At 50.8% G+C, this 16,717-nt stretch overlaps 1 protein-coding gene across 1 annotated transcript in view; it reads right to left on the bottom strand.

The window, feature by feature from the left end:
* The window catches only part of LOC120928255 (integrin beta-like protein 1), a 260,592-nt gene that overhangs the window by 155,291 nt on the left and 88,584 nt on the right, over positions 1–16,717 (bottom strand). Inside the window, exon 4 of the mRNA XM_040339360.1 lies at positions 6,698–6,820. Coding sequence (XP_040195294.1) covers positions 6,698–6,820 — 123 coding nt within the window. The remainder of the gene's footprint in view (positions 1–6,697; positions 6,821–16,717) is intronic.

Raw genomic sequence — 16,717 nt, forward strand, 5'->3', positions numbered from 1 at the left:
TAGATCAGGGGAACACGCAGGATGGGCCAAAAGAGTGATGTTATTCTTCTGGAAGAAGTCCCTTGCCCTGCGGGCATTGTGTACTGTAGCGTTGTCCTGTTGAAAAACCCAGTCGTTACCACACAGACGAGGGCCCTCAGTCATGAGGAATGTTCTCTGCAACATCTGGACATAGCCAGCAGACGTTTGACGCCCCAGCACTTCCTGAAGCTCCATTGTTCCACTGAAGAAAAAAGCACCCCAGACCATTATGGCGCCCCTTCACTGTGGCGCGTAGAAAACATCTCAGGTGGGATCTGCTTGTCATGCCAGTAATGTTGGAAACCATCAGGACCATCAAGGTTACATTTTTTCTCATCAGAGAATAAAACTTTCTTCCACCTTTGAATGTCCCATGTTTGGTGCTCTCTTGCAACGTCCAAACGAGCAGTTCTGTGGCGTTCAAGGAGACAAGGTTTTTGAAGGCGTTTTTTGTTTTTGAAGCCCTTCAGTCTCAGATGCCGTCTGATGGTTATGGGGCTGCAGTCAGCACCAGTAAGGGCCTTAATTTGGGTGGAGGATTGTCCAGTGTCTTGATGAGAGACCCTGCTTATGTAGTTCAGCAACCCGACCACGTTCAAAAAGGGAGACTTTTTTTGCCTTTGCCATCAGAACGTGTGACTACCTGACAGAAAATGACAATGAATCCACATCTTTGCACAGATTTGGCCTTTTAGGCCCCATACACACCATAGAATCTATCCGCAGATAAATCCCATCAAATGGGTTTCTGCGGATAGATCCTATGGTGTGTACACGCCAACGGATATTTATCCGCGGATAAATCTCCCCTGGGATGGATTTCCAGCAGATGGATATTTGCTGACATGCTCAACAAATCCATCTGCTGGAATCCATTCCAACGGATGGATCCGCTCGTCTGTACAGACTTACCGGATCCATCCGTCTAAAGCAGGGGTGGGCAATTATTTTTTCGATGGGGCCACATGAGAAACTAAAAATATTTTGGAGGGCCGGGCCAAAAGGATAAAATCAATACTACATAAAATCAATTGTATTTCTTTATAAAAAGCAGTAAATATCATTGTTGGAAAACTGGTACGAGTACTTGTTATAGACATGGCACAGGAGGGGGACAGAGGCTGGGGACATGGCACAGGAGGGGGACAGAGGCTATGTCCCATGGCACAGGAGGGGGACAGAGGCTGGGGACATGGCACAGGAGGGGGACAGAGGCTGGGGACATGACACAGGAGGGGGACAGAGGCTGGGGACATGGTACAGGAGGGGGACAGAGGCTGGGGACATGGCACAGGAGGGGGACAGAGGCTATGTCCCATGGCACAGGAGGGGGACAGAGGCTGGGGACATGGCACAGGAGGGGGACAGAGGCTGGGGACATGACACAGGAGGGGGACAGAGGCTGGGGACATGACACAGGAGGGGGACAGAGGCTGGGGACATGACACAGGAGGGGGACAGAGGCTGGGGACATGACACAGGAGGGGGACAGAGGCTGGGGACATGACACAGGAGGGGGACAGAGGCTGGGTACATGGCACAGGAGGGGGACAGAGGCTGGGGACATGGCACAGGAGGGGGACAGAGGCTGGGGGCATGGCACAGGAGGGGGACAGAGGCTGGGGACATGGCACAGGAGGGGGACAGAGGCTGGGGACATGGCACAGGAGGGGGACAGAGGCTGGGGACATGGCACAGGAGGGGGACAGAGGCTGGGGACATGACACAAGAGGGGGACAGAGGCTGGGGACATGACACAGGAGGGGGACAGAGGCTGAGGACATGGCACAGGAGGGGGACAGAGGCTGGGGACATGGCACAGGAGGGGACAGAGGCTGGGGACATGACACAGGAGGGGGACAGAGGCTGGGGACATGACACAAGAGGGGGACAGAGGCTGGGGACATGACACAGGAGGGGGACATACGCTGGGGACATACGCTGGGGACATGGCACAGGAGGGGGACAGAGGCTGGGGACATGACACAGGAGGGGGACAGAGGCTGGGGACATGACACAGGAGGGGGACAGAGGCTGGGGACATGACACAGGAGGGGGACAGAGGCTGGGGACATGACACAGGAGGGGGACAGAGGCTGGGGACATGACACAGGAGGGGGACAGAGGCTGGGGACATGACACAGGAGGGGGACAGACGCTGGGGACATGACACAGGAGGGCGACAGACGCTGGGGACATGACACAGGAGGGGGACAGACGCTGGGGACATGACACAGGAGGGGGACAGACGCTGGGGACATGACACAGGAGGGGGACAGAGGCTGGGGACATGACACAAGAGGGGGACAGAGGCTGGGGACATGACACAGGAGGGGGACAGACGCTGGGGACATACGCTGGGGACATGGCACAGGAGGGGGACAGAGGCTGGGGACATGGCACAGGAGGGGGACAGAGGCTGGGGACATGACACAGGAGGGGGACAGAGGCTGGGGACATGACACAGGAGGGGGACAGAGGCTGGGGACATGACACAGGAGGGGGACAGAGGCTGGGGACATGACACAGGAGGGGGACAGACGCTGGGGACATGACACAGGAGGGGGACAGACGCTGGGGACATGACACAGGAGGGGGACAGACGCTGGGGACATGACACAGGAGGGGGACAGACGCTGGGGACATGACACAGGAGGGGGACAGACGCTGGGGACATGACACAAGAGGGGGACAGACGCTGGGGACATGACACAGGAGGGGGACAGACGCTGGGGACATGACACAAGAGGGGGACAGACGCTGGGGACATGACACAGGAGGGGGACAGAGGCTGGGGACATGACACAGGAGGGGGACAGACGCTGGAGACATGACACAGGAGGTGGACAGAGGCTGGGGACAGGCAGCCACTGTTTAATCAATAACAATTGATTAAACAGTGGCTGCATGTGATGGCACAGTGGCTGTGTGTGATGGCACAGTGGTTGCGTTTAATGGGCACAGTGGCGACAATTGATGGCACAGTGGCTGCGTGTGATGGGCACAGTGGCAACAATTGATGGCACAGTGACTGCGTGTGTTGGCACAGTGGCTGCGTGTGTTGGCACAGTGGCTGCATGTGATGGCACAGTGGCTGCGTTTGATGGGCACAGTGGCTGCGTGTGATTGGCACAGTGGCTACGTTTGATGGGCAGAGTGGCTGCGTGTTATTGGCACAGTGGCTGCGTGTGATGGGCACAGTAGCTGCGTGTGATGGGCACAGTGGCTGCGTGTGATTGGCACAGTGGCTGCGTGTGATTGGCACAGTGGCTGTGTGTGATTGGCACAGTGGCTGCGTGTGATTGGCACAGTGGCTACATGTGATTGGCACAGTGGCTGCATGTGATTGGCACAGTGGCTGTGTTTGGGAACAGTGGCAACAATTGATTGCACAGTGGCTGCGTGTGATTGGCACAGTGGCTGTGTTTGATGGGAACAGTGGCTGCGTGTGATTGGCACAGTGGCTGCGTGTGATTGGCACAGTGGCTGCGTGTGATTGGCACAGTGGCTGCGTGTGATTGGCACAGTGGCTGCATGTGATTGGCACAGTGGCTGCGTGTGATGGGCACAGTGGCTGCGTGTGATTGGCACAGTGGCTGCGTGTGATTGGCACAGTGGCTGCGTGTGATTGGCACAGTGGCTGTGTTTGGGAACAGTGGCTGCGTGTGATTGGCACAGTGGCTGTGTTTGGGAACAGTGGCTGCGTGTGATTGGCACAGTGGCTGCGTGTGATTGGCACAGTGGCTGCGTGTGATTGGCACAGTGGCTGTGTTTGGGAACAGTGGCTGCGTGTGATTGGCACAGTGGCTGTGTTTGGGAACAGTGGCTGCGTGTGATTGGCACAGTGGCGACAATTTATGGTGGCACAGTGGCTGCGTGTGTTGGCACAAGTGGCTGCATGTGTTGGCACAAGTGGTTGCATGTGTTGGCACAAGTGGCTGCGTGTGTTGGCACAAGTGGCTGCGTGTGACCCCTCCCGGCCCTGCCTACTGTTATCACCGCGGCGGGGAACATTAGACAGCGTTCGTTTGAACAGCTGTTTTCCCCGCTGCGCATAGACACTCCCCCTTGGACGGATCTGTCCAATCGCGAGCAAGGGGGAGTGTCTATGTGACTCCCCCTTGCTCGCGATTGGACAGATCCATCCAAGGGGGAGTGTCTATGCCATACACTCCCCCTTGGACGGATCTGTCCAATCGCGAGCAAGGGGGAGTGTCTATGTGACTCCCCCTTGCTCGCGATTGGACAGATCCGTCCAAGGGGGAGTGTCTATGCGCGGCGGGGAAAACAGCTGTTCAAACGAACGCTGTCTAATGTTCCCCGCCGCGGTGATTAACGTGGCAGCGGCGGCGGTTTCGGCGGCGGGGGTGGGCCGGATTAAAAGGTCCGCCGGGCCGTATACGGCCCGCGGGCCGTAGTTTGCCCAGGTCTGGTCTAAAGGGATTCCCCGCACGCGTCGTAATGACTTGACGCATGCGTGGAATTCCTTATATGACAGCGTCGCGCCCGTCGCCGCGTCATAATAGCGGCGACGGCGCGACACGTCATCGGCAGAGGATTTCAGCGCGGATTTCAATGCGATGGTGTGTACACGCCATCGCATAGAAATCCTCTGAAATCCTCGAGAGGATTTATCCGCGGATACGGTCCGCTGGACCGTATCTGCGGATAAATCCTCTCGTGTGTATGGGGCCTTAAAGGCATGTGGTCCTAAACGTTTGATCAGCTGAAAAACAGCCGGTTTCAGTTTTCAATTAATTGAATGCTCAAAAAATGTTTTGTCTCACTTTCATTTCTTCTTGTTGCATGTTGAAGCTCTACTCGGAACCTTGTTAAGATCCAACAATGTAAAATATGATTTTTTAACATTTTTCAAGTGGTCTTAAACTTTTGATCAGGACTGTACATTATTTATGCAAAAACTGTAATGATATGTTATTTGCATTTGTATTCTTCTGTAAAATGTGTTAAAGATATTAAAAACAGATTGCAGTATACAAAAAGAACAGGAAGTGAGGGGACATATTAGGGATTGTTCTGGGGACAACTAAGAGTGATATATCTTCACTTTTAAGATTTCTTCACCATTTCTTTTAGGCCAGGGGTTCCCAACATGTGGTCCGAGGTGCCCACTGATATGGCCCCTGACCTCCTGCTCTGGGATGGCAGATCGACAAGCCCAGAACATGTTTTCCTGATTCGCCATCCCAGAGCATCAGTTTTGTGAATGAAGACGATGGTAATGGAAGCAAGCGGCTGTGGAGCAGAGCCACATACGTTGATGCTTCCTGTATAGCGTCGGCTCCTGTCACAGGCGGAGTGATAACAAATGCACTTTGCCTGGGACAGCAACAGTTGGCAATACCCGAATGAAAGACTGTTCTAAGGCCGGGTACTCACGACCAAACATGTATGGTGAAAGCGGTCCGTCGGACCGTTTTCACCATACATGTCTGCCAGAGGGCTTCTGTACGATGGTTGTACACACCATCGTACAGAAGTCCGCGCGTAAACAATACGCGGGGCGTGTCCGCGGTGTCGCCGCGTCGATGACGCGGTGTCGCCGCGACAATGACGCGGCGACGTGGGCGGCCCGCCTTTAAAATGCTTCCACGCATGCGTCGAAGTCATTCGACGCATGCGAGGGACGGCGGGCGCCTGGACATGTACGGTAGGTCTGTACTGACGACCGTACATGTCCGAGCGGGCAGAATTCCAGCGGACTGTTTTAAAACAAGTCCAGGAATATTTGTCTGCTGGGAAAAGGCCCGGCGGGCAAATGTTTGCTGGAATTCGGCCCGCTCGCGCCCACACACGACCAAACATGTCTGCTGAAACTGGCCTGCGGGCCAGTTTCAGCAGACATGTTTGCTCGTGAGTATGGGGCCTTAAAGGTACGTTTATTACTAAAATCAGTGTCTATATGAGCATATCTGTTCTGCAGTAGTTACTGGACTGCTTTCAAACTGATCCACAGGTCCAGCGCAGTGCACCTGCGGTTACCTGCACTGAGCCATAGACTTCTGTTATTACCTGCGAGTTTGGTGCGGTTTCTGAAAGTGCACCACAAGAAGTCTAAGGCAAAGTGCAACTAACCTGCAGGAAAGCCTCAGGTACACTGTGCTGCACAACCACAGCGCATCAGTGTGAATGCAGCCTTAGGCCCCTTTCACACAATCAGTCGGACCCAATCGGACCCTCCATTCACCTCTATGGAGCAGCAGATTTAAATGAACTTGTGTCTGTTTACACCTGCCTACCTCCAATCTGATCCACTTAAAAAACCCAAAAAGGAATTTCTTCCCATTCCATCTGGGAGGATTGGATCACACATAGAGTATTAATGGGCTGTGTCTGTGTCCGCTCTGCATTTGCAGAGTGGACACTGACCTGTCATTCACCTGCCCCACTCATTGTGGCCCACAAGCGGTTACCAAGTCGCTTAAGTGGCCCTCGCTCTTCAAAAGGTTGGTCACCCCTGCTTTAGGCAGTATACCTACAGCATAACTTTCTAGCACATTTTTCTCTTGTAGGATTTATATCTACTCAGGAAATTAACTATGTATATTGCACATTCTCTTGCCTCAATTACATAGCTGGAGATCACTCTGTTTGCTGGTCACTGGGGATACTGTGGAAAAAACATTGTGAACTACAACAGTTTTAAAATACCTACCTCCGCAAATTTCTCCAGTTTCATCATCAATGCATTCTCTGTCATCGCATTCACAAAATTTTCCATAGATGAGTCCATTGTTTTCTGAGTTCCCACATTTACATCTACCACACTGGCAGGTACCTGCAAAATGGACATATAATGGATAGATATAAAGACTGTAAAAAGTCATATATTGTTACAGATATACTGTATGATCTGGCATGCCAAGTCTTTAGCAGTGTTCAGTTAAAGAATACTTGTGTGGATAGAAGTATTAGAGCTGCTACTACTGACTTGTTTAAAAATGGAACATTCCTCTCTTCATCCTAGAGAGGAATACATGATTGAATTACTTATCTGGTATGAGGGTTCAATACAGTCAAGACAAGTTCAAGCCTCTTTGCTGCCTGAGTGGAAATTTAGAATTAGCATTGTGGAGTTGTGTTTTATCCAAAAGTCTACATTTAACAAAGTTGTGGTGGATACAGAAGGATTTTTTTTTGTAACATTACTTTGGAGTATTCCACATTGTTACTGAAAGTGAAGATGCCTGGTTATTTTATGGAGAATGCCACCTTCACTCCAGCAGGGCCCCTTCAGTGGTAAAGCTGGTCCTGTAAAGCCTCCTCTCTAAGGTGATCCTGCCCATGGTCACACTCCTGGTTCCTCCATGTAGAATGCAGTGTTAACAGCCCTGGATTGTTCATGATCCAGCTAAAGGACTGGCCGCACCATGAAGACAGTGACAGAGCAGAGGTAAGGCAAATAATCCAGCTTTCTAATTTCCCCAATAACAAGCATTCAACCCTTGCAGTGTGAGAGGCCCCACTATAGTTTTCTTTTTCTTCCAGCTCACATATGTCATATAGGAAAAGACTATGGCCCGGATTCACATATATCGGCACATATTTATGCCGCCGTAGCGTATCTCTTTTACGCTACGCCGGCGCAGCACACAGAGGCAAGCACTGGATTCACAAAGCACTCGCTCCCACTCGCTGTTAAAGATACGCTGGGTTTACTCGGCGTAAGCCAGCGTGGGTGGAAGTGGGCGTGAGCCATGCTAATGAGGCGTGACCCCATGCAAATGATGGGCCAAGCGTCATAGAAGTACTTAAAACGAACGGCGCATGCGCTGTCCCGTGGACGCATCCCAGTGCGCATGCACAGAATCACGTTGGAACTACTCCCTAAGATACGACGGATCACTGCCTATGACGTGAACGTAACCTACGCCCAGCCCTATTCACGTACTACGTAAACGACGTAAACTACGACGGGTCTGTTCCCTGGTCCATACCTTTGCATGAGTTGCGCCTCCTATATGGGGAATAACTTTACGCCGGATGTACGACTTACGCAAACCGTGTATATTATGCGCCGGGCGCAACTACGTTCGTGAATCGGCGTATCTCCCTCATTGGCATATGTGCATGGAAAATCAATGGGAGCGGCAAATGCGCCCAGCGTAAATATGCGCCCACGAAACGCCGGCGTAATAAAGTTACGTCGGTCGGATGAAGCCTATTTTCAGGCGTATCTCAGTTTATGGGCACGGCGCATACATACGACGGCGCATACTTACACTTACGCGGCGTATCTGGGGTATACGTTGGCGTAAGTGCTTTGTGAATCTGGGTCTATGTGACACTGGACATCCACCAGCTGGGATGAAGCATGCTCAATCTTACTTGGTGTAGCATCTAAAACACACTATGAACAGCTCCCAGTTTGCTGTAACTCTACTATAGGTTTAGCAATAATGCAGTTTGCAACTTTTACAATTATAAGACAAGGAATGTTTCAAACTGCCATGGGTCTGGTTCAAACAAGTGACCTTCAAAGAAGTCCAAATGTTGAGGCCAAACCCCACTGAAATCAGTGGGAGGCAAACCTGTCCAATAAAAAATGTCCATTTTCTGGGCTAATAGGCAAAGAGTTTTCAAAAAATAGTATGTAGGATGGGCACTGCCCATAGGAACAAGTACAATAAAAATGGTAAATTACATTTGTCTGGGGACAGTGATTTTTTTTTCAAACAATGATATTTACAAAGTAAAATGCTTTTAAACTGCTGACAAATGACATTTCCTTTCTGACTCCTATAAAAAAAAAAACACACAGCACACTGACCCCTCCAAAGGTTTCCCTAAATATCTGCCTTTTTTTTAGGAAGCCAGCAATAAAATGAAATTTTCAATCAATCTAAACTGCATTGTTTTTTTCTTTGCAAATATCACTTTTGCTGTAGTACATCCAGGAAGAATGTAAAAAGCCCAACCATACCAGGCCACAAACCAACATATGAGAGGGCTTTTCCCACTGGCAAAGCACCTTGTCCATATGTTGATGAGGACAATGACCTCTTCCCCACAACTCTGGTCTGGTGGTTGTGGGGGTCTGCAGGTAGGGGGCTTGGAATATGGAATCTTTCAAAATAAGAGGCCCCAGATACTGCCCTACCTCATGTTAGTACCCATTCACAAAAAAAAAAAAAAAATGTTTCCTGGAAATAAAGACAAACATTTAAAGGGGTTGTAAAGGTTAAAACATAAAAAAATAACAAACATGTCATACTTACCTCCACTGTGCAGTTTGTTTTGCACAGAGTGGCCCTGATCCTTGTCTTCTGGGGTCCCTCTGCGGCTGTCTCGGGTCCTACCTGCAAGAGCTAACCCCCTCTGGGAAGCGCTCTCCCAAGGGGGTTAGCTTGGGGGCATGCTCCCATGTAATACAGTGGCGGCCTTAGCCGCCAAGTGTATAACTTGGCCCCGACCCCCGGTGCACGCATCATTGATTTGATTGACAGCAGCGGGAGCCAATGGCTGCGCTGCTATCAATCATCCAATGACAAGGCCACAAGATCTGGGGGAAACCATCGTGCCCACAGAGATTCGGGCCTTGGGTAATAAAGCGGGAGGCTCGGGGGGCCTGTAACTATAAGATGTTTTTTCACCTAGGATGCATTAAGGTGAAAAAAACTGAAGGTTTACAACCCCTTTAATGAGTACTTTATGAAAAAAAATGGTCCTGATCGTAAATTCATCTTTAACCATGATGTCTGCTGCCTGCTGATTCGCTGATCTTAAAAACTCTGCAGACCCGGTTCACAAAAAGCAATCCTTATGGTACTGCTAACCAAATGATGGCTCCCCAAGCTATGGACGACGCGCAAGACACCAAAACTGTAAGTACTAAAAAAATGTTTACAGGAACGTCGGGTCCACTTTAGGGGTGCGCGCTATACGCCGGAGCGTGCAATACCCTGATAAATACGGTACTCACTCACTCACTCTAGGAGCCTCTGGTGAATATGGGTATCTCCCACCTTGCAAAGCCAGGCACGTGCATTTTCCACACACTCTGGAGACAGGAATCAGTCCTTGCGGTTTGTTTGTTTGATTTTTTTTAGGGGGATTGAACTTGGATGGGATTAGGGTTGTTATGGGATGCCCACTTGATCAACAAGGAACTCTTCAGGTACATAACTGTCATGAATATGCATCATGTCTGTCTGCCTACCTGATCTCCATGTGTTCATTAGAGGCAGATCCTGTTCTGGTTTCCCTTCTTATCACTTCCTCTTCCTGTATGGCTCCACCCTAGTCCATCCCAGGAAGCCTATATTAACCTTTGCTCTACAGGTCTGCAGTGCTGTTCAACAGTGTTCCAATGCTCAGTTCCTGTCTGCAGTGTATTGCTAGTTCCTGGTTGCAGAGTGCTACGATCATCTTCCGTGTACCGTTTTGGCTTGTCCCCGACTTCCCTGTCTGCCTGTGCCCCTGACTATTTGCATGTTCCACGGTTATCCTTGTCTGCCTGTTGCCCTGACCTCGGCCTGTCCATCACCACTGTTTGTTCTGCTGGCTGCTTCCCCCTTCTCCCTGCGGAGTGTGACCTGAGGAATCCCGGGAACGCGACCTGGACCCAGTTGCGGCCAAGACCATCCCTACCACCAAGGGCTCTGGTGAATACAAAACTGGGTCTTAGACTCCGCGCCCTGGGTGATCTTGGGTCACGCTTCCTCCCTGCCAGCAGTAGTCGGCTATAGGGTTCACTTCCCTGCGGTGCATCCCTGACCCCTACAGGGTGCACTTGTCACCTGGCCACAGGTGACCTGACAGTTTGAACAGCCATGAACCCGGCCGACGTGCCGCTTCCTGCAGATGACCCATTACAGGGCGTTGTTCACAGACTCGAGACGCATGAAGCTAATCAGGCTCAGGTGATGCGTTTCCTTCAGGATCTGGCTTCCCGCTTTGATCAGCTTCAGACCTCGTTGGGAGCCCCGAATCTACAACCCCAAGTACAACCAGCGGCAGCGGCTGCACCCGTCGCACCAGTCGCAGAGTCGCATTCACTGAAGCTACCACCTCCAGTCCGTTTTTCTGGAGACTCCAAGGCCTGCAGGGGGTTTCTTAGCCAGTGCACCATCCATTTTGAACTACAGCCTCAAAACTTCTTGTCTGATCGGGCAAAGGTAGCCTATATTATTTCCCTCCTTTCCGGTGAAGCTTTAGCCTGGGCTGCCCCTATGTGGGAGAGGAATGATCCGGTAGTTTCCAGCCTGTTCAACTTCCTAAAGCTCTTTCGGAACATCTTTGAAGAGCCGGCTCGGGCCTCTTCAGCAGCCAGTGCTCTGCTACGTCTCCGCCAAGAATCTCGTTCAGTGGGTCAATATGCTCTTCAGTTCCGTATACTCTCTGCTGAATTGAGCTGGAACAATGAGGCCCTGGTCGCTACCTTTTTACATGGCCTCTCTGACCGAGTGAAGGACGAATTAGCGGGAAGAACCATCCCCGTCGGTCTGGACGATGTCATCTCCCTGTGCAATCAGATCGATATTCGTTTTCAGGAGAGGTCCATTGAGAAAAGACACCAGCACTCCCTAGGTCGTAGTCAGTCTGTGCTTCCCTCACTTCGTCCCGTAGACCACCCCCTGCCTGCTGAGGAACCTATGCAGTTGGGCCGGACCAGACTAACACCCGAAGAACGTGCTAGACGCAGAACTCTGGGCTTGTGCCTCTATTGTGGAGGCAAGGGCCATCTTCGTGCCTCCTGCCCGCTTCGCCCGGGAAACGCTCAGGTCTAATACATTTAGAAGGTGGAGTATTGGACCCAGAAACATCACCTTCCCGTCTGCTCCTTCCGGTGTCCCTTCATGTAGGCACTTCTCCCCTATCGATCTCTGCATATCTGGATTCCGGGGCTGCCGGCAACTTTATGGACTGGAGAACTGCTTCTTCTATGAAGCTTACCCTTTCACCCCTCACTACGCCGCTGGTAGTCTCGGCAATTGATGGCACTATTCTCCCAGGGGGTCCTATTCGCTTCCAGACACTACCCATTAGGATGTCGATAGGGATTCTCCACAAGGAGTGGATATCCTTTCTCATCCTACCTAAAGCCTCCACTCCCATTGTATTGGGCCTTCCTTGGCTACAGCTCCACTCTCCCCATGTGGACTGGGCTTCTGGGCAGATTCTGGCTTGGGGTCCTTCATGTTTCTCGTCATGTCTTTCCAAGGTGACTCCTAAGGGGGAACTTCCGGTTGCTACCACATCAGTATCTTCGGATCTTCCCACTGCTTACAGCGATTACCGGGATGTGTTCTGTAAGAAATCAGCCGAGGTGCTTCCTCCCCACAGATCTTTTGACTGTGCCATTGACCTTGTTCCTGGAGCAATTCTGCCCAGGGGTCGCACATACCCTTTGTCCATTCCAGAGACCCAGGCCATGTCTGAGTATGTCGCAGAAAACCTTGACAGAGGTTTCATTCGGAAATCGTCATCGCCTGCAGGAGCAGGGTTCTTTTTTGTTGCCAAGAAGGATGGTACCTTGAGACCCTGTATTGATTATCGAGGATTAAACGCTGTTACTATTAAGAATCGTTACCCCTTACCCTTGATATCTGAATTGTTCGATAGGTTGAGGGGTGCCTCCATTTTCACTAAGTTGGATCTCAGGGGGGCGTACAACCTCATTCGAATACGAGAAGGCGATGAGTGGAAGACTGCGTTTAACACTCGAGACGGCCATTATGAGTATCTGGTCATGCCTTTCGGGTTATGTAATGCCCCAGCCGTGTTTCAAAACTTTGTCAACGAAATCTTCAGGGACCTGCTGTACCAGTTTGTTGTCATCTATCTGGATGACATTCTAATCTTTTCGGAAAATCTGCATGTCCACAGGAACCATGTTCGCACTGTACTCCAGCGCCTCAGAGAGAATAATCTCTATGCCAAACTGGAGAAATGCTCCTTTGAATGTTCTGAGGTCCTGTTTCTAGGATGCTTTGTTTCAAGCTTGGGCCTTCGTATGGATCCTGGGAAGGTCTTAGCCATTACCAATTGGCCTCTTCCTGCTAGCCTCAAGGCCACACAGCGCTTTCTTGGTTTCACAAATTATTATAGGCAGTTCATCAGGAATTATTCTTCCATTGCCGCGCCTATTATCGCTTTGACCAAGAAGGGTGCTAATGCCAAAGACTGGCCTCCCGAAGCTGTCTCTGCGTTTCACGATCTGAAACAGGCCTTCGTCTCTGGACCTCTTTTGAGGAGACCAAACCCTGAGGAGGCATTCTTTATTGAAGTGGACGCTTCTTCTGTGGGAGTGGGAGCGGTGCTTCTTCAACTTTTTGAGAAGAGACGTCAACCATGTGCGTTCTTTTCCAAAAAAAATTCTCAGGCAGAGAGAAATTATGCCATCGGTGACCGGGAACTTCTCGCAATTAAATTGGCGCTAGAAGAGTGGCGTCATCTTTTGGAGGGTTCTCCTCACTCCATAACGATCTTCACCGATCACAAGAATCTACAGTACTTACAGAATGCTAAACGTCTGAATCCCAGACAGGCCAGGTGGAGTCTCTTCTTTTCCCGTTTCAGTTTCACGATTACATACAAACCTGGTTCCTGCAACGGTCGGGCTGATGCGCTTTCTAGATCCTTTGACACCCTGGACGAAGATCTCACTCTTGAACCTGAGCCGATCATTCCAACTTCATGCATTGTTGCCCATTCTACCACCCTGGACTCAAAAATTCCTCCTGGTAAGACCTTTGTCCCCACTGAGCTAAGAGCCAAGATCCTTCATTGGGGACATGATTCCAAGGTGGCGGGCCATGCTGGTTTCCTCCGGTCCTTCCTACTCATTAGTCGTCACTATTGGTGGCCAAATCTCCGCTCAGAGGTTAAAGACTATGTCAAGGCTTGTCATGTCTGTGCTCAGTTCAAATCCTCCACACAAGCTCCTGCTGGTCTCCTCATGCCCTTGCCCATTCCCAAGGAGCCCTGGGCTCACATTGCCATGGATTTTATCACCGATCTTCCACTGTCTGACGGTAATACGGTCATTTGGGTGGTAGTCGATCGGTTCTCCAAAATGGCACATTTTGTTCCCCTTCCTGGTCTGCCTTCTGCTCCTGCTTTGGTCCCCATTTTTGTTCGAGAGATTTTCCGTCTTCATGGGGTTCCTTCTCATATTGTTTCGGACAGGGGTGTTCAGTTCACGTCTCGTTTTTGGAGAGCCTTTTGCAAATCCCTCAATATTGCTTTGGATTTTTCCTCTTCTTACCATCCTCAATCCAATGGGCAGACGGAGAGGGTTAATCAGGAGTTAGAGGTTTTTCTTCGTACCTTAGTCTCCGCTCATCATGACGATTGGTCCTCTCTACTTCCATGGGCGGAATTTTCCCATAACAATCATGTGAATACCAGTTCGCAGAGAACACCCTTTTTCTCAGTTTATGGAAGACATCCTCAACTTCCACTTCCCATGACCTGTTCTCTGGATATCCCAGCTTTGGCTTCAGCTCAAGAGTCATTCAATTCCATCTGGAGCGACGTCCATGATTCCCTCCGGGCAGCTGCCGACAAATTCAAAGGCTTTGCTGACCGCCGCAGGCGTAAACCGCCTTCTCTTCAACCAGGGGACAAAGTCTGGCTCTCCACCAGAAACATCAAGCTCCGAGTTCCTTCTCTGAAGTTTGCTCCAAGATTCATTGGTCCATACACCATAATGGCTAAGCTGAATCCAGTTTGTTTCAAGCTTCAGATTCCCAAAAACCTCAAAATCTCTAACTCCTTCCATGTTTCCCTTCTGAAGCCTTTAGTCCTTAATAGGTTCTCTCGTCCTCTCCCCACCACGGCACCAGTCTCTGAGGAGAATCAGGAATATGATGTCAGTCAAGTACTGGATTCCCAACTCTGTAGAGGCGCTCTTCAGTACCTTGTTCATTGGAAAGGCTTTGGTCCTGAGGAGAGGTCTTGGGTTCCTGCATCAGAGGTCTTTGCACCTCGTCTATTGAAGAATTTTCATCTGAAGTTTCCCTCTAAACCCGGACCCAGGCAGGGAAGGGGGAGGCCTCGTAAGAGGGAGGGTACTGTCATGAATATGCATCATGTCTGTCTGCCTACCTGATCTCCATGTGTTCATTAGAGGCAGATCCTGTTCTGGTTTCCCTTCTTATCACTTCCTCTTCCTGTATGGCTCCACCCTAGTCCATCCCAGGAAGCCTATATTAACCTTTGCTCTACAGGTCTGCAGTGCTGTTCAACAGTGTTCCAATGCTCAGTTCCTGTCTGCAGTGTATTGCTAGTTCCTGGTTGCAGAGTGCTACGATCATCTTCCGTGTACCGTTTTGGCTTGTCCCCGACTTCCCTGTCTGCCTGTGCCCCTGACTATTTGCATGTTCCACGGTTATCCTTGTCTGCCTGTTGCCCTGACCTCGGCCTGTCCATCACCACTGTTTGTTCTGCTGGCTGCTTCCCCCTTCTCCCTGCGGAGTGTGACCTGAGGAATCCCGGGAACGCGACCTGGACCCAGTTGCGGCCAAGACCATCCCTACCACCAAGGGCTCTGGTGAATACAAAACTGGGTCTTAGACTCCGCGCCCTGGGTGATCTTGGGTCACGCTTCCTCCCTGCCAGCAGTAGTCGGCTATAGGGTTCACTTCCCTGCGGTGCATCCCTGACCCCTACAGGGTGCACTTGTCACCTGGCCACAGGTGACCTGACAATAACTATACATCCAGTATAAATACACTTCTCCACTTCTACCTCCAGCACAATCTTGCTTGTAGAACTACATCTCCCAGGACCAGCTAGCACTGACAAATTTAACTCAGACTCAGATCCAGAGCAAATGCCTTTTGCAGGCAGGGACCGTGGGTCCCTTTGGTAATGTAGTAGAAAAAGAGGTCTTTGGTGCTTAGCTGTCCTATTCCTGTGGCTACTGATCCCAGTACCACCTCTTAAGGCACTTCCAGCCCGTCTGGCTGAAGCTGCCCCTTTCACTAGCCCTCCTGGCTACTTCTCCACAGTTCTCCCAGACTAACTCTGTATCCATCCCAGACTGTTTTTACCCAGTCCCTTCAGTCATGCATTTCAGTCCTCGGATTGTTGCACTCACCAGCCATCCTGGCTGCCTTCCTCCCTGGAGATTTGCCTGGTATGTTCTCCTGCTGTCATCTCCTTGCTCCCATGCTTCCTGATAAGGATTCCCCTGCGTGTCATGAAGAATTGTCCCTTCTGCACCTGAGCCCAGGCATAAGTTTACCCCCCTCCCCCAGACTAGGGGTTTACTCTCAAAGGCCTCCAACATCCTAACTCTCCATCTCAATCTGAACTCATACTGCCCCAGCTGGGCTGACCCCGAGTATTTGAGGGGGGTTGCCTCCTGCCAATTCATCTGTTGGGGGATTTGTCAAGGCCCTCAGTCAGCTCCTCCTCTCCTCCACATTAATTTTTGTAGAACCTTCTGCTGGTTTTTAGAAGTAGGGGGCGGTCTCAGAGATGCTGCCTGTGAGTCACACCAGCCCTCCCTGAGTCACTCAACCCTGACCCAGAAAAACACAGGCTTGGCTGCCAAGCCTGACAATTTTTTTACACTAGCACTCTAGCAATGCTAGGGGGTGCTACAAGTGTTATTAGCAGACCACTTCTGTTTTGGATAGATCAGCGAGTGTAGATTTAATATCAAGGACTTATGGTAAGAACACGTTAATCCAGTTTAATAGGATAAGCCTTTTACAGACAACAA

The sequence above is a fragment of the Rana temporaria genome, chromosome 2, assembly GCF_905171775.1.
Source record: "Rana temporaria chromosome 2, aRanTem1.1, whole genome shotgun sequence".
Lineage (NCBI taxonomy): Eukaryota > Metazoa > Chordata > Amphibia > Anura > Ranidae > Rana > Rana temporaria.